The sequence below is a fragment of the Microcaecilia unicolor genome, chromosome 2 (assembly GCF_901765095.1).
Source record: "Microcaecilia unicolor chromosome 2, aMicUni1.1, whole genome shotgun sequence".
Lineage (NCBI taxonomy): Eukaryota > Metazoa > Chordata > Amphibia > Gymnophiona > Siphonopidae > Microcaecilia > Microcaecilia unicolor.
In genome coordinates, this window is record NC_044032.1 from 127,890,260 (window position 1) to 127,915,111 (window position 24,852).

Consider the following 24,852-nt stretch of genomic DNA (forward strand, 5'->3'; position numbering starts at 1 on the left):
CCAGAATATTAAATAAGGTTGGGGACAATGGGGAATCCTGGGGGACACCACACAAAGATGTCTATTCCTGAGAAATTTTTCCCCTCATTTTTACTCGATATTTCCTTTTGGAAAGGAAACTTCTAAACTATTCCCAACATTGCTCCAGTCATGCCAAGCCCGTTTATTAGAATTAACAAAATATTATATCAACCAAGCCAAAAGCACTTGACATGTTGAACTGGAGCAGCAAAACTTGTTTACCCAAACAAACCTCACTTCTAATATTGACCATTAATGTTGTCATAACAGTTTCAGTACTATATCCGCTCCTAAACCCAGATTGGGAGTAGTGAAAAATGTCTTACTGATCTAGAAACTTACATAATTAAGCTGCCACTATTCCCCTCTGTTACCTTGGTTAGAAACGGTATAGATGCAATTGGTCTGTAGTTAATTACCTCACTGCTGGGAAGAGTAGGATTTTTAGAAATAGGTGTTAGAATAAAAATTTTCCTGTCCTCTCAATGAAAGCACCCTTGTTTGAGGTTTCTACCAATTGCTTCTTTAACTGAACTGACAAATTTTGGAGAGGCTAGCTTCATTAATGATGGTGGACATACATCAAGAATGCAATAACATGCTGAAAATAAGCAGACATTATCTGCATAGTAGATGGAGAAAAACCAGACTAAATCCTATCTACTGCTATCCCTTGACAACTCCCATCAACATGCTCTCCAAAATGTTCTTCATCTCTACTTAAAAGAAAGCACTGATGTCCTAATTTCTGTGGCCGAGTTAAAAGAAAACAGTATTAAGGGGCAAGCTAATTGCCACGAGAACACTTGAAGGGGCACCTGTTTGAACACAGGAAGCCTGAGAGGAAAAATCCAACATGGATGCTGCAGCCACACAATTCACTATCGCTACAGCAGAGCCTGCCAACATTAGACTCAGCACTAGAACCCAGAAAAACAGAGGAAACTGGAACAATGTGGTTTCAGACATTGTGCACTGCCCGGATGCTGTTCACCAGCTCCCGCACTGAGAACAGCATTTAATCAACTCTGCAGCAATAAATAAAAATAGAAGAAACTTACCACAGTATAGAAAGAGGCGATTTCTGGTTCCACAGCAAAAAGAACTGCATTAAAACAATTTGCAGAGAAATATTTCCTTTAACAGAGTGCCTAGTCTCTAAGAAGAGAACCGTAGGCTCAGATTCAGAGAAGTGGTGGTGGGGAAGGGAAGGGACCTCAAAAAGCAGAGATAAAGCCTTTGCCCCAGAAGCTCAACTTAAGCCTCAACAAGTAGCCAGCCATCCACCACAGGAACCTGAGACAGAGCTGTACAGTGAGTTTCTACCACCTGCTAGAGATAGATATACTAACTGGAACCTAATGCAGAATACCTGCTCATAGATGGGCAGAAGCCACAAGTATGGATTGATCGTTTGGAGACGATAAGGAAAGCATGCATCTCTTAAAGCAAGTTTTTTATTTGTGGTTTTTGGGGGGGAAAAGTTTTTGACTGTTCCATTGGACTGTGAATTTGGAAGCACTTTTTTTTTCTATTTTCTGTACTGAATGCATATTACGAGTCTTAAGTACCAAACTACTAGAAAAAGAATTATATATCAAATATTGTGGACATCAACAAATGTTCATAAAGCAAAAAGGTCTAGTCAAGATTATCTCAAATAAACAAAAAGCGAATGCTACATACCTGTAGAAGGTATTCTCCGAGGACAGCAGGCTGATTGTTCTCACTGATGGGTGACGTCCACGGCAGCCCCCTCCAACCGGAAACTTCACTAGCAAAGGCCTTTGCTAGTCCTCGCGCGCCGATGCGCACCGCGCATGCGCGGCCATCTTCCCGCCCGAACCGGCTCGTGTTCGTCAGTCCCATATGTAGCAAGACAAAGACAAGGGAAGACACAACTCCAAAGGGGAGGCGGGCGGGTATGTGAGAACAATCAGCCTGCTGTCCTCGGAGAATACCTTCTACAGGTATGTAGCATTCGCTTTCTCCGAGGACAAGCAGGCTGCTTGTTCTCACTGATGGGATATCCCTAGCCCCCAGGCTCACTCAAAACAAGAAACAATCAATTGGGCCTCTTAACGGCGAGGACATAACTGAGATTGACCTAACAACTTATCCAACTAACTGAGAGTGTAGCCTGGAACAGAATAAACATGGGCCTAGGGGGGTGGAGTTGAATTCTAAACCCCGAACAGATTCTGAAGCACTGACTGCCCGAACCGACTGTCACGTCGGGTATCCTGCTGCAGGCAGTAATGAGATGTGAATGTGTGGACAGATGACCACATCGCAGCTTTGCAGATCTCTTTAATAGTGGCTGACTTCAAGTGGGCCACTGACGCTGCATGGCTCTAACATTGTGAGCCATGACATGACCCTCAAGAGCCAGCCCAGCCTGGGCATAAGTGAAGGAAATGCAATCTGCTAGCCAATTGGATATGGTGCGTTTCCCCACAGCCATTCCCCTCCTGTTGGGATCAAAAAAAAACAAACATTTGGGCGGACTGTCTGTTGGGCTGTGTCCGCTCCAGATAGAAGGCCAATGCTCTTTTGCAGTCCAATGTGTGCAGCTGACGTTCAGCAGGGCAGGAATGCGGACGGGGAAAGAATGTTGGCAAGACAATTGACTGGTTCAGATGGAACTCCGACACTACCTTCGGCAAGAACTTAGGGTGAGTGCGGAGGACTACTCTATTATGATGAAATCTGGTGTAAGGGGCCTGGGCTACCAGGGCCTGAAGCTCACTGACTCTACGAGCTGAAGTAACTGCCACCAAGAAAATGACCTTCCAGGTCAAGTACTTCAGATGGCAGGAGTTCAGTGGCTCAAAAGGAGGTTTCATCAGCTGGGTGAGAACGACATTGAGAGCCCATGACACTGTAGGAGGTTTGACGGGGGTCTTTGACAAAAGCAAACCTCTCATGAAGCGAACAACTAAAGGCTGTCCTGAGATCGGCTTACCTTCCACACGGTAATGGTATTCACTGATTGCGCTAAGGTGAACCCTTACAGAGTTGGTCTTGAGACCAGACTCAGACAAGTGCAGAAGGTATTCAAGCAGGGTCTGTGTAGGACAGGAGCGAGGATCTAAGGCCTTGCTGTCACACCAGACGGCAAACCTCCTCCATTAAGAAGAAGTAACTCCTCTTAGTGGAATCTTTTCTGGAAGCAAGCAAGACACGGGAGACACCCTCCGACAGACCCAAAGAGGCAAAGTCTATGCTCTCAACATCCAGGCCGTGAGATCCAGAGACTGGAGGTTGGGATGCAGAAGCGCCCCTTCGTTCTGTGTGATGAGTGTCGGAAAACATTCCAATCTCCACGGTTCTTCGGAGGACAACTCCAGAAGGAGAGGGAACCAGATCTGACGCGGCCAAAAAGGAGCAATCAGGATCATGGTGCCTCGGTCTTGCTTGAGTTTCAACAAAGTCTTCCCCACCAGAGGTATGGGAGGGTAAGCATACAGCAGGCCGTCCCCCCAATCCAGGAGGAAGGCATCCGATGCCAGTCTGCCGTGGGCCTGAAGTTTGGAACAGAACTGAGGGACCTTGTGGTTGGCTCGAGATGCAAAGAGATCTACCAAGGGGGTGCCCCACACCTAGAAGATCTGGCGCACTACTCTGGAGTTGAGCGACCACACGTGAGGTCGCAAAATCCTGCTCAATCTGTCGGCCAGACTGTTGTTTACGCCTGCCAGATATGTGGCTTGGAGCAACATGCCGTAACGGCGAGCCCACAGCCACATGCTGACGGCCTCCTGACACAGGGGGCGAGATCCGGTGTCCCCCTGCTTGTTGATGTAATACATGGCAACCTGGTTGTCTGTCTGAATTTGGATAATTTGGTGGGACAGCCGATCTCTGAAAGCCTTCAGAGCGTTCCAGACTGCTTGTAACTCCAGGAGATTGATCTGCAGATCGCGTTCCTGGAGGGACCAGCTTCCCTGGGTGTGGAGCCCATCGACTTGAGCTCCCCACCCCAGGAGAGACGCATCCGTAGTCAGCACTTTTTGTGGCTGAGGAATTTGGAAAGGGCGTCCCAGAGTCAAATTGGACCAAATCGTCCACCAGTACAGGGATTTGAGAAAACTCGTGGGCAGGTGGATCACGTCCTCTAGATCCCCAGCAGCCTGAAACCACTGGGAAGCTAGGGTCCATTGAGCAGATCGCATGTGAAGACGAGCCATGGGAGTCACATGAACTGTGGAGGCCATGTGGCCAAGCAATCTCAACATCTGCCGAGCTGTGATCTGCTGGGACGCTTGTACCAGGGAGACGAGGGACAGCAGATTGTTGGCCCTTGTCTCCGGAAGATAGGCACGAGCCGTCCGAGAATCCAGCAGAGCTCCTATGAATTTGAGTCTCTGCACTAGGAGAAGATGGGACTTTGGGTAATTTATCACAAACCCCAGTAGCTCCAGGAGTCGAATAGTCATCTGCATGGACTGTAGAGCTCCTGCCTCGGATGTGTTCTTTACCAGCCAATCGTCGAGATAAGGGAACACGTGCACTCCCAGCCTGCGAAGCGCTGCTGCTACTACAGCCAGGCACTTCGTGAACACTCTGGGTGCAGAGGCAAGCCCAAAGGGTAGCACACAGTACTGGAAGTGACGTGTGCCCAGACGAAATCGCAGATACTGCCTGTGAGCTGGCAATATCGGGATGTGCGTGTAGGCGTCCTTCAAGTCCAGAGAGCATAGCCAATCGTTTTCCTGAATCATGGGAAGAAGGGTGCCCAGGGAAAGCATCCTGAACTTTTCCTTGACCAGATATTGTTCAGGCACGCATCCCCCCTGTTTTCTTTTCCACAAGTAAGTACCTGGAATAGAATCCCAGCCCTTCGGGCTTGACCGCATTGGCGCTGAGAAGGGCGGAGAGTTCCTCTGCAAGTACCTGCTTGTGCTGGAAGCTGTAGGACTGAGCTTCCGGTGGGCAATTTGGAAGCTTCGAGGCCAAATTGAGGGTATATCCTTGCCGGACTATTTGAAAAAACCCAACGGTCGGAGGTTACAAGAGGCCACCTTTGATGAAAAACTTTCAACCTCCCCCCGACCGGCAGATCGCCCGGCACGGACACGTTGATGTCGGCTATGCTCTGCTGGAGCCAGTCAAAAGCTCGCCTCCTGCTTTTGCTGGGGAGCCGTGGGGCCTTGCTGAGGCGCACGCTGCTGACGAGAGCGAGCGCGCTGGGGCTTAGCCTGGGCCGCAGGCTGGCGAGAGGGAGGATTGTACCTACGCTTACCAGAAGAGTAGGAAACAGCCCTCCTTCCCCCATAAAAACGTCTACCTGAGGAGGTAAATGCTGAAGGCTGCCGGCGGGAGAATTTGTCGAAAGCGTTATCCCGCTGGTGGAGCTGTTCTACCACCTGTTCGACTTTTTCTCCAAAAATGTTGTCTACTCGGCAAGGGGAGTCCGCAATCCGCTACTGGATCCTATTCTCCAGGTCAGAGGCACGCAGCCATGAGAGTCTGCGCATCACCACACCTTGAGCAGCGGCCCTGGACGCAACATCAAAGGTGTCATACACCCCTCTGGCCAGGAATTTTCTGCACGCCTTCAGCTGCCTGACCACCTCCTGAAACAGCTTGGCTTGCTCATGAGAGAGCTTGTCCACCAAGCCCGCCAACTGCCGCACATTGTTCCGCATATGGATGCTCGTGTAGAGCTGGTAGGACTGAATCTTGGCCACGAGCATAGACGAATGATAGGTCTTCCTCCCAAAGGAGTCTAAGGTTCTGGAGTCTTTGCCCGGGGGCGCCGAAGCATGCTCTCTAGAACTCTTAGCCTTCTTTAGGGCCAGATCCACCACACCAGAGTCGTGAGGCAACTGAGTGCGCATCAGCTCTGGGTCCCCATGGATCCAATACTGGGATTCGATCTTCTTGGGAATGTGGGGATTAGTTAGTGGCTTGGTCCAGTTCGCCAGCAATGTCTTTTTTAGGACATGATGCATGGGTAACTGTGGACGCTTCCTTAGGTGGAGAAGGATAGTCCAAGAGCTCAAACATTTCAGCCCTGGGCTCATCCTCCACAACCACCGGGAAGGGGATGGCCGTAGACATCTCCCGGACAAAGGCTGTGAAAGACAGACTCTCGGGAGGAGAAAGCTGCCTTTCAGGGGAGGGAGTGGGTTCAGAAGGAAGGCCATCAGACTCCTCGTCAGAGAAATATCTGATGTCCTCCTCCTCCTCCCACGAGGCCTCACCATCGGTATCAGACACAAGTTCACAAACCTGTGTATAAAGCCATGCCCGACTCGACTCCGTGAAAACACGGCCACGGTAGGAGCGTCGAGAGGTGGACTCCCTCGCCAGCACCGACGAAGCTCCCTCCGTCAATGTCGACGGGGAGTTTGCCTGGGAGGCGGCCGTAGCCGGTACCGCAAGCGGTACCGATACCGGGGACCTCATCTTGGGCAAGGGGCCAGCCGTCACCTCACTCGACGGTACCGATGGCGCAAGCACCCCCGGTACCGGAGGAGAAGGGCGCAACAGCTCTCCCAGAATCTCTGGAAGAACGGCCCGGAGACTCTCGTGCAGAGTGGCTGTGGAGAAAGACTGAGAAGCCGATGCAGGTGTCGATGTCAGAGTCTGTTCCGGGCGTGGAGGCGGTTCCGGGCTGTCCAAGGGGGAGCGCATCGACACCTCCTGAACAGAGGGTGAGCGGTCCTCCCTGTGCCAATGCCTACTGGGTGCCGACTGCCTCGGCGACACAGAGTTCTCGGTAACAAGACGGGAAGGAGACCGGTGTCGATGCTTCTTCGACTTCTTCAAGCGAAGCATGTCACCGGAGCTTCCCGGTACCGACGAGGAGGACGTAGAATCCAACCGTCGCTTCCTCGGGGCCGAGGCCGAAGAAGGTCGATCTCGGGGGGGCTGTACCGCAGGAGCCCTCAGGGCAGGGGGAGACCCACCCGAAGGCTCACCGCCACCAGCAGGGGAATGGACAGCCCTCACCTGCACTCCAGACGAAGCACCACCGTCCGACGACATCAGCAATAGCGGAGGTCCCGGTACCACCGACGTCGACGCAGCCTTTCGATGCCTCGGTACCGACGATGCAGGAGGTAGAAGCCTCGATGCAGTCGATGCCGAAGACTTCGATGCTGTCGACGTCGATGCAATCGATGCGTCCCGTGCTGTTGTCGTCGAAGAGCCCGAGAACAACGCGTTCCACTGGGCCAATCTCGCTACCTGAGTCCTATTTTTCAAAAGAGCACAAAGACTGCAGGCCTGCGGGCGGTGCCCAGCCCCCAGACACTGAAGACACGAAGCGTGCCTATCAGTGAGCGAGATTACCCGGGCGCACTGGGTGCACTTCTTGAAGCCGCTGGAAGACTTCGATGACATGGGCGGAAAAATCACGCCGGCAAAATCAAAATTCGCGATGATGACGAAAGGCACCAAAAAGAAGGGAGAAAAAAACCGTACCGAGGCCAAATAGGCCGGTCCCGAAAGCGAAAAGAAACTTACGCGGGGAAAAAGCTGGAAACACGGGAAAGGGGTAAAGACTGGATCGGTCTCCTTTTTTTTTTTCAGCGAAAATCGCGAAGACGCGCGAGGTCAACTTGAGGGACACGAAACGGCGGCAAAACACGACCATCCCGAGCGCGGACAAAAGAAGACTGACGAACACGAGCCGGTTCGGGCGGGAAGACGGCCGCGCATGCGCGGTGCGCATCGGCGCGCGAGGGCTAGCAAAGGCCTTTCCTAGTGAAGTTTCCGATTGGAGGGGGCTGCCGTGGACGTCACCCATCAGTGAGAACAAGCAGCCTGCTTGTCCTCGGAGAATAATAAATTCATAATAAAACTAAGGTAAAATTATGTATAATCATACCTGATAATTTTCTTTCCATTAATCATAGCTGATCAATCCATAGACTGGTGGGTTGTGTCCATCTACCAGCAGGTGGAGATAGAGAGCAAACTTTTGCCTCCCTATATGTGGTCATGTGCTGCCGGAAACTCCTCAGTATGTCGATATCAAAGCTCCATCCGCAGGACTCAGCACTTAGAGAATTACACCCACGAAGGGACACTCTGCCCAGCTCACCACCGCCGAAACGGGGGAGGGGAATTAACCCAGCTCATCCCCACACAAGTGGGGGAGGGGAATCCGTCCAGCTCATCCCCGCCGAGCGGGGGAGGGACACCACACCCGCCGATGCGGGGGGATCTGGCTTATCCTGCAACCGCAACCGCGGGAGGAGCTGACTGACCCTAACACCGCCGAAGCGGGAGGGGTACAAAGCTGCCCTACAGCCGCACGAAGCGGGAGGGAGTGCCGGCAGAATTTATGTCTCAATCCAGCCCCGTAAAACGGGGGGGAGAGGAATGCAGCAGCTCACTGTAACACAAACTCGTCTCAACTCTTGAAGAATCCAAGTGAAGAAACTTGAACACGAAGTCTTTCTGAAGTAACTGAAGACTAAACTTGAACCTGAAATGCAACCAGAATAAAAACAGTACAGATATCTGGGAGGGGCTATGGATTGATCAGCTATGATTAATGGAAAGAAAATTATCAGGTATGATTGTACATAATTTTACCTTCCATATCATCAAGCTGATCAATCCATAGACTGGTGGGATGTACCGAAGCAGTACTCACCCAGGGCGGGACATTGAAATCCCTGACCTCAACACTGAAGCTCCAAACCGGGCCTCCGCCCGTGCAGCCACTGTCAAACGGTAATGCTTGGAGAAAGTATGAGCCGAAGCCCAAGTTGCCGCCTTGCATATCTCTTCCAAGGAGACGGATCCGGCCTCTGCCATCGAGGCCGCCTGAGCTCTCGTGGAGTGAGCCTTCAGCTGGATAGGCGGCACCTTCCTTGCGGCCACATAAGCCGCTGCAATGGCTTCCTTGACCCATCTTGCCACTGTAGGCTTAGCAGCCTGCAGACCCTTACGAGGACCTGCAAACAGGACAAACAGATGATCCGATTTCCGGAAATCATTGGTCACTTCCGAGTATCTGATGATGACTCGCCTCACATCCAGATATTTAAGAGCAGAGTACTCCTCTGGGTAGTCCTCCCTACGAAAGGAAGGGAGACAGAGCTGCTGATTCACATGGAAGCGAGAAACAATCTTGGGCAGAAAGGAAGGCACTGTGCGAATAGTCACTCCTGCCTCAGTGAACTGCAGAAAAGGCTCTCGACATGAGAGCGCCTGGAGCTCGGAAACTCTTCTGGTTGAAGTGATAGCCACCAAAAAGACTGCTTTCCACGTCAGTTCTTTCAGAGATGCCCTTGACAAGGGTTCAAAAGGCGGCTTCTGCAACGCTCTTAGCACCAGGTTGAGATTCCACGCAGGCACCACTGAGTGCAGAGGAGGGCGCAAGTGATTAACTCCCTTGAGAAAGCGCACCACATCTGGCTGCGAAGCCAGGGAAGCACCCTTCAGGCGGCCCCTGAAGCAAGCCAGAGCCGCTACCTGGGCTTTAAGGGAACTGAGCGACAGGCCTTTCTCCAGACCTTCTTGCAGGAACGCCAACACTGAAGAAATTGGAGCAGTGAAGGGAGAAAGTGAGCCTGCTTCACACCACGCTGCAAAGAAATGCCAAATCCTGGCGTAAGTAGTAGAAGTAGAGCGCTTCCTCGCTCTCAGCATAGTGGCGATGACCTTGTCTGAGAAGCCCTTCTTCCTCAGACGCTGCCGCTCAATAGCCAGGCCCTGCTCCACTGACAGCCGCAGAGGATCGTCGACTGAGAGCCTGATCAAGTCCACATACCAGGGACGTCTGGGCCAATCCGGACCCACCAGGATTACCCTGCCGGGATGCTTTGCCACCCGGTCTAGCACCCTGCCCAACATGGGCCAGGGCGGGAACACATAGAGGAGCTCTTGTGTCGGCCACTGTTGGAGAAGAGCATCTACTCCCAGGGATCGAGGGTCCCGTCCTCTGCTGAAAAAGCGCGGCACTTGGCAATTGGCCGATGACGCCATCAGATCAAGGCTCGGCTGGCCCCAGCGCTTCGTGATGTCCAAGAACGCCTGAGCAGATAGTTGCCAGTCTCCGGGCTCCAAGGTATGGCGACTGAGAAAGACCGCCTTGACATTCATGACTCCGGCAATGTGGGCCGCTGAAAGCTGCTCCAGGTTCGCTTCCGCCCACTGGCAAAGATTCATAGCCTCCTTGGCTAGAGGGGCGCTCTTGGTACCTCCCTGGCGGTTGACATAGACCACAGCCGTGGCATTGTCTGACAGGACCCGTACAGGCTTCAACACCAGTACCGGGATGAACTCCAAAAGCGCCAACCGAATGGCACTGAGTTCCAGGAGGTTGATAGACCACTTTGCCTCTGCAGGAGACCAGAGCCCCTGCGCTGTCCTTCCCAAGCAGTGGGCTCCCCAGCCCGACAAAGAGGCGTCCGTCGTACGACAATCCACTCTGGGGTCACCAGAGGCATTCCCGCAGACAACTTGTTTGTCTGCATCCACCAGCTCAGCGCCTTGCGCACCGCTGGGTCCAAGGGAAGGCGCACAGCATAATCCTCCGACATCGGAGTCCAGCGCCGCAGCAAAGATTGTTGAAGTGGTCTCATATGAGCCCTGGCCCAGGGCACTACTTCCATCGTGGCCGTCATAGAGCCCAACAGCTGCACATAGTCCCAAGCCCGAGGAGGAGAGGCTACTAGGAACTGGTCCACTTGAGCCTGAAGTTTGACAATCCGATTGTCTGGCAGGAACACTCTGCCCACTTGGGTGTCGAATCGAACTCCCAGGTACTCCAGGGACTGAGTCGGGCGCAGCTGGCTCTTCTCCCAGTTGATGATCCATCCCAGGGAGCTCAAAAGAGCAACTACCCGGTTCACAGCTTGCCGCACTCTGCATAAGAGGGGGCTCGGATCAACCAGTCGTCCAGATAAAGATGGACTTGTACCCCTTCCTTTCGTAGGAAGGCCGCGATGACCACCATTACTTTGGAAAAGGTCCGCGGAGCAGTAGCCAACCCGAATGGGAGGGCTCTGAACTGGAAGTGTCGTCCCAGGACTGCAAAACGCAGAAAGCGTTGATGAGGAGGCCAGATGGGAATATGCAGGTACGCTTCCTTGATGCCCAAGGATGCCAGGAACTCTCCTGCCTTCACTGCCGCTATAACAGAGCGGAGAGTCTCCATGCGAAAGTGCCGCACTTTCAAGGCCCGATTGACCCCTTTGAGGTCGAGGATAGGCCGGACAGAACCTCCTTTCTTTGGTACCACAAAGTAAATGGAGTAACGTCCCTTGCCAAGCTGACTTACTGGCACCGGAACGACCGCGCCCAGGCGGATCAGATTGTCCAAGGTCTGCTGCACTGCCACAGCTTTGACCGGAGACTTGCAGGGAGAGAGTACGAACCCGTCTTTTAAGGGTCGGCAGAACTCTAGCTTGTAGCCGTCTCTGATGACTTCCAGCACCCACGCGTCTGAAGTTATTGTGGTCCACTCGCCCAGGAACGAGGACAGCCGTCCTCCAATCTGCACTGGGGCGTGGACCAAGGCCCCGTCATTGGGCACGAGACCCTGGGGGAGGACCGGAGGGAGCACCTCCGGGACGGCGGTCTCTGCGAAAGGAATGCTGCTTGGGGGAGAAATTCCTCTTGAAGGAAGAAGGGGCAGAGGAGCCCGACTTGCCCGGGCGGTACCGACGGGCTTCCTGCAACCGTCCTCTGAAGGTACCGGGACGAGTACTAGCCCGAGCCCTGACCTCTGGTAATTTCTTGCCCTTAGACGTGCCGAGATCGGTCACGATTTTGTCCAGCTCGACCCCAAAGAGCAGCTTGCCTTTAAAAGGCAATCTAGCCAGGCGGGATTTAGAGGCGTGGTCAGCAGACCAATGTTTCAGCCAAAGCCACCGCTGCGCAGAGACTGTCTGAGCCATGCCTTTAGCTGAGGCTCTCAAGACATCATACAGCAAGTCTGCCAAATAGGCTAAGCCCGATTCCAGGGCCGGCCAATCAGCCCTCAAGGAATGATCCGAGGGGGAAGCCCGCTGCACCATAGTCAGGCACGCCCCGGCCACATAGGAACCGCAAACCGAGGCCTGCAAACTTAAAGCAGTCGCCTCAAAGGATGACCTTAAGGCCGCCTCCAATCTTCTGTCTTGGGCGTCCTTTAGGGCCGTGCCACCTTCCACCGGCAAAGCCGTTTTCTTAGTCACCGCAGTGATTAAAGAATCCACGGTAGGCCACAGATAGGCCTCACGTTCACTTTCAGGCAAAGGACAGAGGCGGGACATAGCCCTAGCCACTTTGAGGCTCGCTTCCGGGACATCCCATTGAGCCGAAATTAAGGTGTGCATGGCATCATGCACGTGGAAGGTTCTAGGCGGGCGCTTCGTCCTCAGCATAATGGCAGAGCCAACAGGGGCTGAGGGAGAGACGTCCTCCGGAGAGGAAATCTTCAAAGTGTCCATGGCCTGCAACAACAGGTTGGGCAAATCCTCTGGGCTAAAAAGCCGCGCTGCAGAGGGGTCATCCGCTCCATCCGAGCGGGGATCTATCTCCTCCAAGGAATCCGCAAAGGACCGTTGGGAGACCTCAGACACGCTGCCCTCATCTACATCGGAGGAGACAAAGTCCTCCAAGGCCTGGGAATCAACCCGAGGGCGTTACCTCTGGGAACCTCAACCTCTTTACCAGACGAGGGAGCAGGGGCAGCGTTTTGCATGAGGAAAGCCTGATGCAGCAGCAACAAACTCGGGGGAGAAACCCCCCAGACTGTGCACTTCCGCAGCCTGGGCAACAGCCCTAGACGCACCCTCAACCGGCGCTCGCAAGAGCGGGGGAGAGACATGCTGCGCATCCAAAATGGCGTCTGGCGCGACACTCCGCGAAGGAGCCGCACGGGAAGAACGGCGCTTAACTTTAGCCGCTTTTGTGCCGTCGCCCAAATTAAGGGCGTTCATGGCATTAATGTCTCCAACCTCAAGGGCGGCCCACGAAGAAGCCGTCCGAGCCGCGTGGCCGGCCAAGATGGCGGAGGCGAGGAGCGGGGGATGGGCGTTTATGGCGGGAAAAACCGCCACGCCGGAGGAAGGACCGGGACATTCATCGGTCACTAAACTGTCACCCATCAAGGGCGAATCAGGCTGTAAAACCCCCGCATCCCCTCTAGAAGCGCTCCAGCGATCCGGGGAGCGACCCTTTGCGCCCTCGCCCTCCGACGCCATATGCCACGAGGAGAAGAATCGGGGAACCCCCTGCCCGCTATAAAAAGGTAAAATTACCTGCTTGCCGCTCCGAGCTGTAACGAACTGGTGTCCCAGTGAGTAGCTGCAATGAACGTTTAAATAAACGTCGAAATAAACGCCTTTAAGGACGTTTAAAATTTTTTTTTTTTTTAACGGAGCCAGCGGGAGGGGGGAGAAAAGGAGGGACCTGGCACCACCAGGTTTGCACTTGCTCAAAAGAGCCCTCAACCCCAGGCCTCAACAAAACCTAAGGATTAGGCTTGGAGGCCTAGCCAGAGCTGCTGCTGTGTGTGACCACCACCTGCTGAGATAGAGAACATACTGAGGAGTTTCCGGCAGCACATGACCACATATAGGGAGGCAAAAGTTTGCTCTCTATCTCCACCTGCTGGTAGATGGACACAACCCACCAGTCTATGGATTGATCAGCTTGATGATATGGAAAGTAGCATTATGCTCACAATGACAACTTGAACACAAACATTAAATATGTGTGTGATGTGCTCAGCCCAAATTAATGTGTTCATCAGCAGCACGAAAACAAAACTTAAGCATCATCACAGTGTTCTTAAACTGAACAGAATATAATGGCATTAATTTTAATGAAAACAAATTTGCAACCTTGTGCTACAGCAAACTTATTTATAATGTATTTATCCAGTCAAGGCTGGTGGTATTTCTTATGAACAGCAAACGGAAAAAGCACAGAGGCTTGTAGTCCATAACTGTAATAGATGCAAAACACAGCAGCAAGACTGATTAAAACACTACATTGGCTACCAGTCAAGGTAAGAATATTTTTCAAAGCAAGCACCTTAATTTTCAAGATACTATTCGGAATGGCACCCAAATACATGCTTAACATGATTTAATTATCCTCAAGAAATGCCAGCCCAGAAAAACTACCTACACCTACCCAACTGCAAAAACACCATCTACAAAACTAACTACACAGCAGGATTTAGCTACCTGGGTTCCAAATGGTGGAACTCTATACCAAAAGCCATAAGAAGCATCACAAGTCTCCTCCAAGTCAGAAAAGAAACTAAAATCTACCTCTTCAAAAACATTCTACAGCTATCACAAAGATATCATCACCATCCTTTCAAATCTACCTCTTCAAAAACGAAATGCATAAATATCACCAGAACTCTACACAACTGAACACAAAAGCTACCACTACCTTTTCAACCACCAAAATGTAAATTGTAAGCCACTTTGAACCGAAACTTGTTTTTGGATAATAGTGGGATACAATACATAAATAAAATAAAAAATAAAATAATTCAGTCCATGCCCACTCTGTAGCCACAAAACAGCCCTTAACACAGATCTGAGTTTCACCAATAGGCTTCATCAGGAAGGTACTAAAATTCGGATGGGCATCCTAAACACTGGTACTTTGATGTGCCATGATAGTGCTTAAGTTATGCTGACAATATCAACTTAAGCTAAAACATTAAATAATTGTTTCACCAGCAGTGTGAGCAAAATATTGTTACTTTTAAAGATCAGAGATGAACTGAGAAAGGCTCACTGCAGACTCTTCTCTACAACACTCAAATCTATCAGTCCCAAAAGAAAATCCCTGAAGGTGTGCCCTAAGCTCAAGCAAGGGTGACCTCAAGCATTTTGTGATTGAATTCCAAAGTAGTGGGGCCAAAATACAGAATGCTGAATTGTTAGTAGTCTCCAGACACACTTGGGAATAATGTGAAATCTTAGGAACCAGCTCTGTGGGTGAAGGATGCTGAGCACCCCTAATATTTTGAGTGAGCTCTTTCACTGTGTCCAGGAAGTGGTAGTTTGCCTTATGTTTGGCATCTCCAATAATTTTAAAATGCTGGCTGTGAAAAACACAAGACATTACATGAATAGAACGTGTTTCCAACAGTGGCCAATCCAGGTCAGAAATACCTGGCAAGATCCCAAAAATGTACAAAACATTTTATACTGCTTATCCCAGAAATAGTGGATTTTCCCAAGTCCAACTTAATAATGATCTATGGACTTTTCCTTTAGGAAGCTGTCCAAACCTTTTTTTTAAACTCTGCTAAGCTAACCGCCTTTACCACATTCTCTGGCAATGAATTCCAGAGTTTAATTATTTATTTATTGCATTTGTATCCCACATTTTCCCACCTCTTTGCAGGCTCAATGTGGCTTACAATACCTCGTGATAAGTGGAAATACAGTTAGAAAATATACAATTACTGGTACAGAAGGATCTTGGGTAACACTATAATAAGAGACATGATAGTATAACAAGCAGATATAGTTGAGTGAAGAAAAAAAGTTTCTCAGATTTGTATTAAATTTACTACTTTGTAGCTTCATCGCATGCCCACTAGTCCTAGTATTTTGGAAAGAATAAACAAATGATTCACGTCTACCCGTTCCACTGCACTCTTTTATAGACCTCTATCATTCCCTCAGCCATCTCTTCTCCAAGCTTAAGAGCCGTAGACACTTCTGCCTTTCCTCATAGGGAAGTCGTCCCATCCCCTTTATCATTTTCGTTGCCCTTCTCTGCACTTTTTCTAATTCCACTGTATCTTTTTTGAGATGCGGCGACCAGAATTGAACACAATATTCGAGGTGCGGTTGCACAATGGAGCGATACAAAGGCATAACGCCCTCATTTTTGTTTTCCGAATCCTTTCCTAATAATACCTAGCATTCTAAATTGCCAAGAAGTGCAGTCATGCACTTAGAGATGTACCAGATAAGAGAGGAGAGATTGGTAAGCTCGGCTCAGGAGACGGACATTGGGGTGATGGTGTCCAAGGATCTCAAGGTGACCAAACAATGTCCGCAGTCAGAAGGATGCTAGGCTGCCTAGAGAGGGGTATAACCAGCAGAAGGTATGAAGTGTTTATGCCCCAGTACAAGCCACTGGTGAGGCCCCACTTACGTAAGTACATAAGTATTGCCATACTGGGAAAGACCAAAGGTCCATCAAGCCCAGCATCCTGTTTCTAACAGTGGCCAATCCAGGTCACAAATAACTGGCAAGATCCCAAAAAAGTACAAAACATTTTATACTGCTTATCCCAGAAATAGTGGATTTTCCCCAAGCCCATTTAATAATGGTCTATGGACTTTTCCTTTAGGAAACCGTCCAAACCTTTTTTAAACTCTGCTAAGCTAACCGCCTTTACCACATTCTCTGGCAACGAATTCCAGAGTTTAATTACACGTTGAGTGAAGAAACATTTTCTCCGATTCGTTTTAAATGTACTACATTTTAGCTTCATCGCATGCCCCCTAGTCCTAGTAATTTTGGACAGCATAAAAAGACGTTTCACATCTACCCATTCAACTCCACTCATTATTTTATAGACCTCTATCATATCTGCCATCAGCCGCCTTTAACCCTAGCCGCTTTAGTCTTTCCTCATAGGGAAGTCATCCCATCCCCTTTATCATTTTCATTGCCCTTCTCTGCACCTTTTTTAATTCTACTATATCTTTTTTGAGATGCGGCGACCAGAATTGAACACAATATTCGAGGTGCGGTTGCACAATGGAGCAATACAAAAGGCATAATGTCCTCATTTTTGTTTTCCATTCCTTTCCTAATAATACCTAGCATTCTAAATTGCTTTCTTAGCCACAGCAGCACACTGAGCAGGTGGTTTCACTGTTTTTTATACATATATGTATATATATATATATATACACACACAAGACCTAGGTTTTACTTTTGATGCCCTTTAAGCTGAATTAATATACTGCTCAGATAGTTTAGGAGAACTTTAAGCTTCAGTGTTTCAGACAGCTTTTTTAATTTTCTGTATTGCGACACAAGCCTTGATTCTGGTCTCATTTGGCTATCCTTAAAATATATCATTTGACTAAGCCAACCAATAGTAGAGTCAGACAGTGGCCTCAAGGCCACCAGGCAGACAAGCAAATTGACATGTATTAATGTATTCTCTGTCTGGTTGACCCCATTGGGGTGGATCACCTCTGAAGCCTCCATGCCATTTGTCAAATGCTCACTGACCATAGCCCAACTAAAATTGCTTTAGTTGTGACCACAATCAATGTGGAAGGTTCCAGCCAGACTGATGACTTCCTGATCTAGTACAAGACTAGAACTGAGTGCCTCTGTTGGTTGTCTCTTCTACCACAGTCCTTATATGGTCAGGTCTGGATCTAGGTCTGAAAAGTGATCTCTCTACAACAAGCATCTTGGAAGGGGGTTGTACATGTCACAGTGAAAAGGAAATTTTAGGATTTCTATGATCCCAGCGAGTAAACTAGCTGTGGCTCTCCAACAACACAAGGTAGGAGCAAGTGGAAATCAGTAGGTCAGACTGTCACTAATAATGCGCATTGTGGAATTTAGCTGTGTATACACCAAATGCAAATAAGCAGATTGGACTCACACTGGCATATAATACTCCGTTATAGAATAAGATCATTGGAGTGCTCATTCACTTTCTTCGTGGATGCTCCCCAATTTGATCCACTCAACTTTGAGATCAGTTATGGGACTTTTAGTTGAACTGCCAACTTAGTAAATGTTTTGGGGTTTTTTTTTTAAGTGACAGTGCAGTCTAAAGTGACTCCAAGATACACTAGATTTGGTTCACATTGCAGTTTATGACCAAGAAAAAAATATTAAGTTCTTTTGCTGTATTTGTATGATACAAATGAAACACTGAGAAAGAAAATGTTGCTGAAACTTTATATCACTAGGTTTGACAACATTGTTGAATTGTGATCATATCCAGGGCCGTGCCGATGCGGTAAGCGGGGTAAGCACCGCAGGAGGGCGCCCACCTCTGGAGGGCGCCGCCGCAGTGCTTACCCTCGCCCCGCGCCGCCGAGGCCTTTAAATCTTTTACTTGCAGTCGCAGCAGCGTCTGTGAAAACGGAGCGCTGCCGAGGTCTCCCTTGCACTCGTTGGTTCCCTCAGTGTCCCGCCTTCTTCTGACGTCAGAAGAAGGCGGACACTGAGGGAACCTAGAGCGCGAAGGGAAGGGAGACGGCGGCGGCTTTCACAGGGCGCGCAGCGATCATCTTCACGGGGGGGGGGGGGGGCGCGCGCCAGCTGTTCTTCTGCGGGGCGCCAACTGTTCTTCTGCGGGGGGGGGGGGGGGGGGGGGGGGGGGGCGCCAACAGTTCGTCTGCGGGGGGGCGGCATAGACCCTTGGCACGGGCCTGGTCATATCTGTGTTCAGACTATCCCAATTGAAAGAAGTTGTATGCTTGCAAGATAAGTGATTAAAAATATTGCTGCTTGAGAGGTACACTGCCAATCAAAGCGTGCTTCTAATTTGCCTTTATTGTGTTATGCAAATACTGGTTATCAGTTTCTGCACACAGATACCATTTCAGATCTTAACCTCTGTATTCCATGTTCTACATAATGACAGGCCCTATAATTTACAGGAAAGCTGGTATGCCATATTCTTTTTTTCTTTGCTTGAACCTGGACACACTACTTATGATTCTAACAATAAAATTTGAGGGAGGCCAGGATTAGAGCTTAACTTTCTACTGATGTGCCTATAAGTTGGAATAAACTTCTTAATAGCAGGAGATCTGAGCATACCTACTTGAAATTCTGTAATCTTTTCAATGTTTGGCACTTCCCTTAATGAGGGTTTAGTCACTGTCTTAATACTTGTTTGTAATTTGACATCATTGCTATTACCAATTTACTGTTTTGTTGTTCCATTAAAAAAAATTAAATATACTATGTTGCCATTTGTTGTATTGTGGTTTGTTTTAATTTAACCATGGTGATGTGTTTTCTCCATCCATGTTTATCATCTTATGATATATACCGTTTTGGGATGTCAGACCTTGAAGGTGGGTCCAAAAGGGTTTTGTTTGTTTTAATGCATACAGTTTTTATTTTTAGTTTATAAATATATTCATTTGCAGAATATCCTGTATTAAAAGGGTGCACTAGGTTTACCATCATTATCAACTTACCTCAATAAAAGAATCAATATGCAGCATCAGAGCTTGGGTCCTACTGATGATAAACTGATTGACACACGCAACAGCATGTGACCTACAAGAAAAAAAAAAAAAAAAAACATTTTGATGATCTAAAATTAATTTATGTCTCACAGGGCTGATTCAGAATTCATTATTTGTCCACTTAGAATGAAAGATACTATTATAGAAGATACTGACCTTGGCAAAACATTCTTTAGTTTATCCAGCATAAAGTATTAGGAACTTGGTTTCTCTAAAAAGCTTACAGAACAAATTCTTAGTCTTCTTGGCGATTAGTACAGTAAAATGAAAATTACTTTGTAATACTTTCGGTTTTATTGAGACATTAAATAGAGAAAGAAAAGCTAAACATTTTGTGGCATATCTACATATATTCTTACATTCCACAAATACCCCAAGGATTTTATACGGAATACATACGAGTCCAGCAATACCTGAGAACAGCAGTTAGAAATCAACATTTGTATACATTCTTAAAAATCTAACAGCTACTAATAAATTGCTTAAACAGATAGGTTTTCAAAGCTTTTGTGAAAAGAAAATAGTTTTGCAATGGTCTTCACTCAATAGTTAAGCTCTGAACTCTTTGCTGGAAGATGTAATAACAGCAGTTGGCGTACCTGGGTTTAAAAAAAAAGGTTTGGACAAGTTCCTGGAGGGAAAAGGAGAGAGACCTGGAGAAGCCACTGTTTGCCCTGGGATTGGTGTCATAGATGTTGCTACTATGTGGGTTTCTGCCAGGTAACTTGTGACCTGGATTGGTCACTGTTGGAAACAGGATACTGGGCTAGACGGACTGTTAGTCTGACCCAGTATGGCTACTCTTATGTTCTGATTTCAAAAGGAAGATCATTCCAAACGAAAGGCACTTGGTAGAAAAAAAAAGCATTGTAACTATTTTTAGATTACAAGCCTTTTGGACAAAGAAAATGAAAAATCACAGCATCACAAATGTTATATTTTAAAGAATGAACTCTAATTAGATCACTTAAGAAGGGGCCAAACCATATAGAATTCTATAGACTGTTACACAGACTTTAAAACAGCAACAGGCCTCCATTGGCAGCCAGTGCAGCTTCTTTCAACAATGGGGACACACAAATTTTTGGGCTTAATAAAATTAGACTGGCCTCAGTGTTCTGGGTAAGTTGTAGTCTCCTAAGCTGTAATTTAGTAAGTCCTGCATAAATGATGTTACAGTAATCTAATAAAGATAAAGGCAGTTTATTTCCTTTCCTCTAGTCCTGCAGGACCAGTCCAGACCAACAGGTTGAGTCCTCCTACTAGCAAATAGAAGCAGAGTTACTGAACTATTCCAGTGTCATCACCAGTTTAAGGGCTGGTGAGGTCTGGAATTCTCCAGTACGCCACTGCCAAAGCAGAAATAGGTCCTCTAACAGAAACATTGAAACCACTGTAAAATATGATAGTCACTTCCAATTAGCTATGTACAAAGAGGGCAATGCCCAAAGGATGTCCGATACACAAAGTATTCCAAGGCAGGTCTTGGACTGGACTAACAGGACTCAATGAAAGGAAAACAGGTGTGAATAAATGTCACCTTCCTTAGACCAGTCCAGACCAACAGTATGTACAAAAGTAATGTTACTAGGAGGAAGAAGACAAGGTCCCTGAATCACTGCTCTGCCAAAGACGGCATTGCTTCTACCAAGCACATCAAGCTTATGTTTCACAACCGAATGCAGTGACAACCACATCATTGCCTTACAGATTGTCATCAAGTGATACCACCTTGGCCTCAGTCCAGAAAATGCCAGTACCCAGGTAGAATGGGCCTTCCGGCCCACCAGAACCACCATTTCCCCTTGTTGATGTAGGCTGTCTCAATGACAACAATAATACACTGCAATATCGAAGATTTGGAGGCTGCTTGACTTTTGTGTGGCCCCTGAAAGAGAACAGCCAATCCGACAGGTTGAAGGACTTGGCCTCCTCCATATATTGGAGCAAGACCCTGTGTACATTCAGCTTGTGAAGCTTCCTTGAAATCCCCTGGCTGACTCCAATCTGAAAATGACGGCAGATCATCTTGTTCACATAGGAATGGATAGATTACTTTGAGGAGGAATGATGGCACGTTGGAGGGAACCATCTTAGCATGACAAGTATGGATCTTTGCAGGAAAGGCCTGTGACTCAAACCTGCCTGACAATGGCCACAAAAATCCTGTCTTCAGTATAACATCCTTCAATCAAGTGCCTCTCAAGGGCTTGAACAGATGCCCTGTCAAAACATTTAAGGACCAAATTAAGGCTTCACTGCAGAAGAAAGGACCATGCCACAAGAATTGCTACCATAAGGGAAACCATAAGAATCCTGTCTCTGAAGCACAAAAGGGCCACTACCTGTCCCATTAGGGAGATGCAAACCAAGCCCTACTCCAGTCCCCTCTACAAAAATTCTAGGCTAGTTGGGACTTCCACTCTCTAGGGAGAAAGGATTACTCAGAGAAGCAGAACTGAAAAAGCTGCCAGACCTGAACATTCACCTGGGATGCTGACCGTCTCCAGGTCCTCAGGAGCGTGGAAACCACAGGCACCAAGTAGTCCCTTTGCCTCAGACAATGCCTCTTAAAGCACAGGCTATAAGTCAAGAGATATCTGGATCTTCCATCACCACCAACTTCATCTCAGGATCCTCTGGTCTGCAGCAGGGGGAAAGGGGGCCCCACCAGGAACCAGACAAGGTCTGTGTACCAAGGCTAGCAGAATCAGTCTGACGTGATCAGAAGTAGAGGAATGGATGCCTGGCTACTCTCTAAAGGATCCTGCCAATTAGCAGCCAAGGAGATAATATGTAGAGGGATTCCTGCTGGACCAGGGATGCACTAGAGCATCAATCCATGCCAAACTGTTCTTCCTGCAGCTGAAGAACTGAGCATACTTTTGAGTTCTGATGTGTCACCATCAAGTAGAAACATAGCCAGCCCCAGTGATCCACCAGAAGCTGAAAGCCAAGGAGCTCGGCTCTCACTTCCATGAGTCCAGCACATTTTGGCTGAGACACCCACTTCACTGGGTCCAGAAAATTTTGGCTAAGTAAGTCTGCTTATGCATCCTCAATTCCTCCAATATGGACATCAGAGATTGCCGAGAGATGATTGTCAGTCCAAGTGCAAGTTTCTGGCAGCTTCCAGGGCTAATGCAACAAGCCAGGTTCTTGCTTGCTTACTGATGACTACTACTACTGTGGCATTGTCTGATATCAGCCTTTCCCTTCACGCAGGAAAGAAGCTCATGAAGTGCCAAATGAATGGTTCCAGCTGATTGATGGGCCATCCCATGCAGGACCACTGGAGTCAGTGAGCTCCCCACCCCTGGCATAAGAGACCACCAGTATCCACTCAGGAGAATCCAAGGTCATCCCCTTGAGCAGATGGCAGGGATTCTCAATTCAACTGCCTGCCTATAGCCCCCTGATAGGAGAGCCGCACCTCAAACTTCTGAGGTCAGAGGGCCCACTGAGAATACAACACCTGTTGGAGGGGGTACATGTTAGCTCCTGTCCAAAGCACTACCTTCTAGAGTCCCTACCATAGATCCGAGTGCTGCAAGTATTCCGGGGCCTTTGGCGCCACACAGCCTCCATTTCTGAAGCTGCAGCTTGTGCTCCTCTGAAAGAACCTAGCACCCCATTCCAAGGTACTCAAACTCTTGAGCTGGTGACAACCAGCCCAAGCACTCAAGGCGGCAAATGATTACTGTCATGGTTGTCCAAATCTGCCTCTAAATAGACCTGTATCAATCATCCAGGTACAGCTGCACCCAGGTCCCCTTGTATGTGGAGATAGCAAGCTACTACCACTACCATGACCTTAGAAAAGGTCCAAGGCAAGGCACAAGGGAAGAACCCTGAACTAAAAATGCTTGTTTAACACACACAAGCATAAAATCATTCATGAAGCTCCTGGATGGCAATGTAGAGGATACACCTCCACCAAGTCCAGGAACTCACTTAGCTATACCAGTGCTATGACCAAATTCAAAGTTTCCATCCAGAAATAAGAGACTCCAAGGAAGGCATCAACTCCCTTAAGGTCCAGAATGGGTCTGTAACAGCTGCCCTTCTCAGGAATCATGAAATAGATGGAGTAACACCCCCAGTCCTGACAGAGGATTGGCTCTATCGCTCCTATTTTTAAAAGAGCATTGAAGAGTATCCTCTTCTCCCTTGTCTTTGAAGTTGGAGCTGCAAGGGGACACAAAGGTTGCTGGAAACCATTTGACAAACTCGGAACCCACTGACTGAAGATGATGTAGACTCTGTTCCACGACAAGTTGTCTACATCTCACCTACAACAGTGAAAGTCCATGCTGACTTTCACTGGAATGCCTTTGTGGAATTCAGGTCCCTCCTCCTCCTCCTCAAGACCGGCTATCTCCTTGCCTCCTGAAAAAGGACAAGTCCTTCTGAAACTCAGATGCAGAAGCAGCAGCCAAAAGACTACTGTTTCAAGGGATGGTGGGCATTTCTCTTGGCCTAGCTCCCCCCCCCCCAGTCCTCCAGAGGGTATAAGGGGCTGGATATGGGTGGGCTTCTGGGAGTCATCGTGGCTTGGCCTCACCCAGGTCATCAATTACTCCAAACAGCAATTAACACTGAAAAGGGAGTTTACTTACTCTTGCCTTAGAGATCGGTAAACAAAGGAGAGCTCAGTCCACTGTTCACTCAGCTGTCACCCCTCTTGGGCCTTGATCCTGTGCAGGAGAGGCCCAAGTCTCTCCCCCCGCCCCCAAGAATGCCTGATGGACCTTCCAACTACAGGTGGCAGCCAATTGGCCCAGAGCCCCAGCTTTGGGTGGTAGAGGGACCATTGCCCTCCCCAGGCCAAAGGGAGCTCTGTCACTTGCTGGATCCCCCATGCCTGCCTGCCTGCTGCCTCCTCCTGGCAACCTCAAAGTTATTCTTTGGTATATCTTTCTTTCAGTCTTATTTGACGATAAACAGGGGAATTTAAAAAAATGAGTTTGTCTTCTGCAGGGGAGCAGATTACAATGGTGGGGGGGGGGGGGGGGGGAGGGAGACAAAGACCCATACACAACCCCACCGGAAGGAGATGCCATGCTAGACTATGCCTGTGGGCTTTAGCCTGGGGTTGTGGAGGAATGACAGTTTCCACGCTCTATAGTGGTAAGAAGAGTGGTCCAAACCCCACAGCTCCAGTCAATGAACTATCTTGGGGGGTCAGGCCTAACAGGGACCTGGTACAACAGACCCACACCATCTGCTGGAGGTAGAGAAATACTGGAGAATTCCAGGCTGCACAAGCCCTTATACTAGTCATGTCAATACAGTAGTCTAGTATTCTCTACCTCATCTGCTGGTATAGAGGGACTCAACTTGTTGGTCTGGGCTGAACTAGCAGGTTAAGGAAGATAAAGACTGCACAGGCCACGGAGAAGTGCTCCCTTCCCGAGAGCATGATGTGCACTAACACTGCTACTGCTTGTGTTGCACTAAAGCAGCTATAAGCATAGGGGTGGACTCTTTCCTGTATGGAAGTTTAAAATTCATGCTAAATAGTTGTTGTCTTGGGGTTTATTTTAAAAAAAAATTAAATTAAATAAAAAATAAAAAAAAGACAACCCCCCCCCAAAAAAAAAAAAAAACAAAAAACTATAGCCTTCTGTTCTCTCCTTCCAACCCTTAG

General features: G+C 48.6%; 1 protein-coding gene across 2 annotated transcripts in view; it reads right to left on the reverse strand.

The window, feature by feature from the left end:
- Positions 1 to 24,852, reverse strand: part of TNPO1 (transportin 1) — a 541,716-nt gene that overhangs the window by 396,123 nt on the left and 120,741 nt on the right. For both annotated transcript variants that reach the window (XM_030193299.1, XM_030193300.1), the window contains exon 7: positions 19,152 to 19,233. In XM_030193299.1, the coding sequence (XP_030049159.1) occupies positions 19,152 to 19,233 (82 nt within the window). The remainder of the gene's footprint in view (positions 1 to 19,151; positions 19,234 to 24,852) is intronic.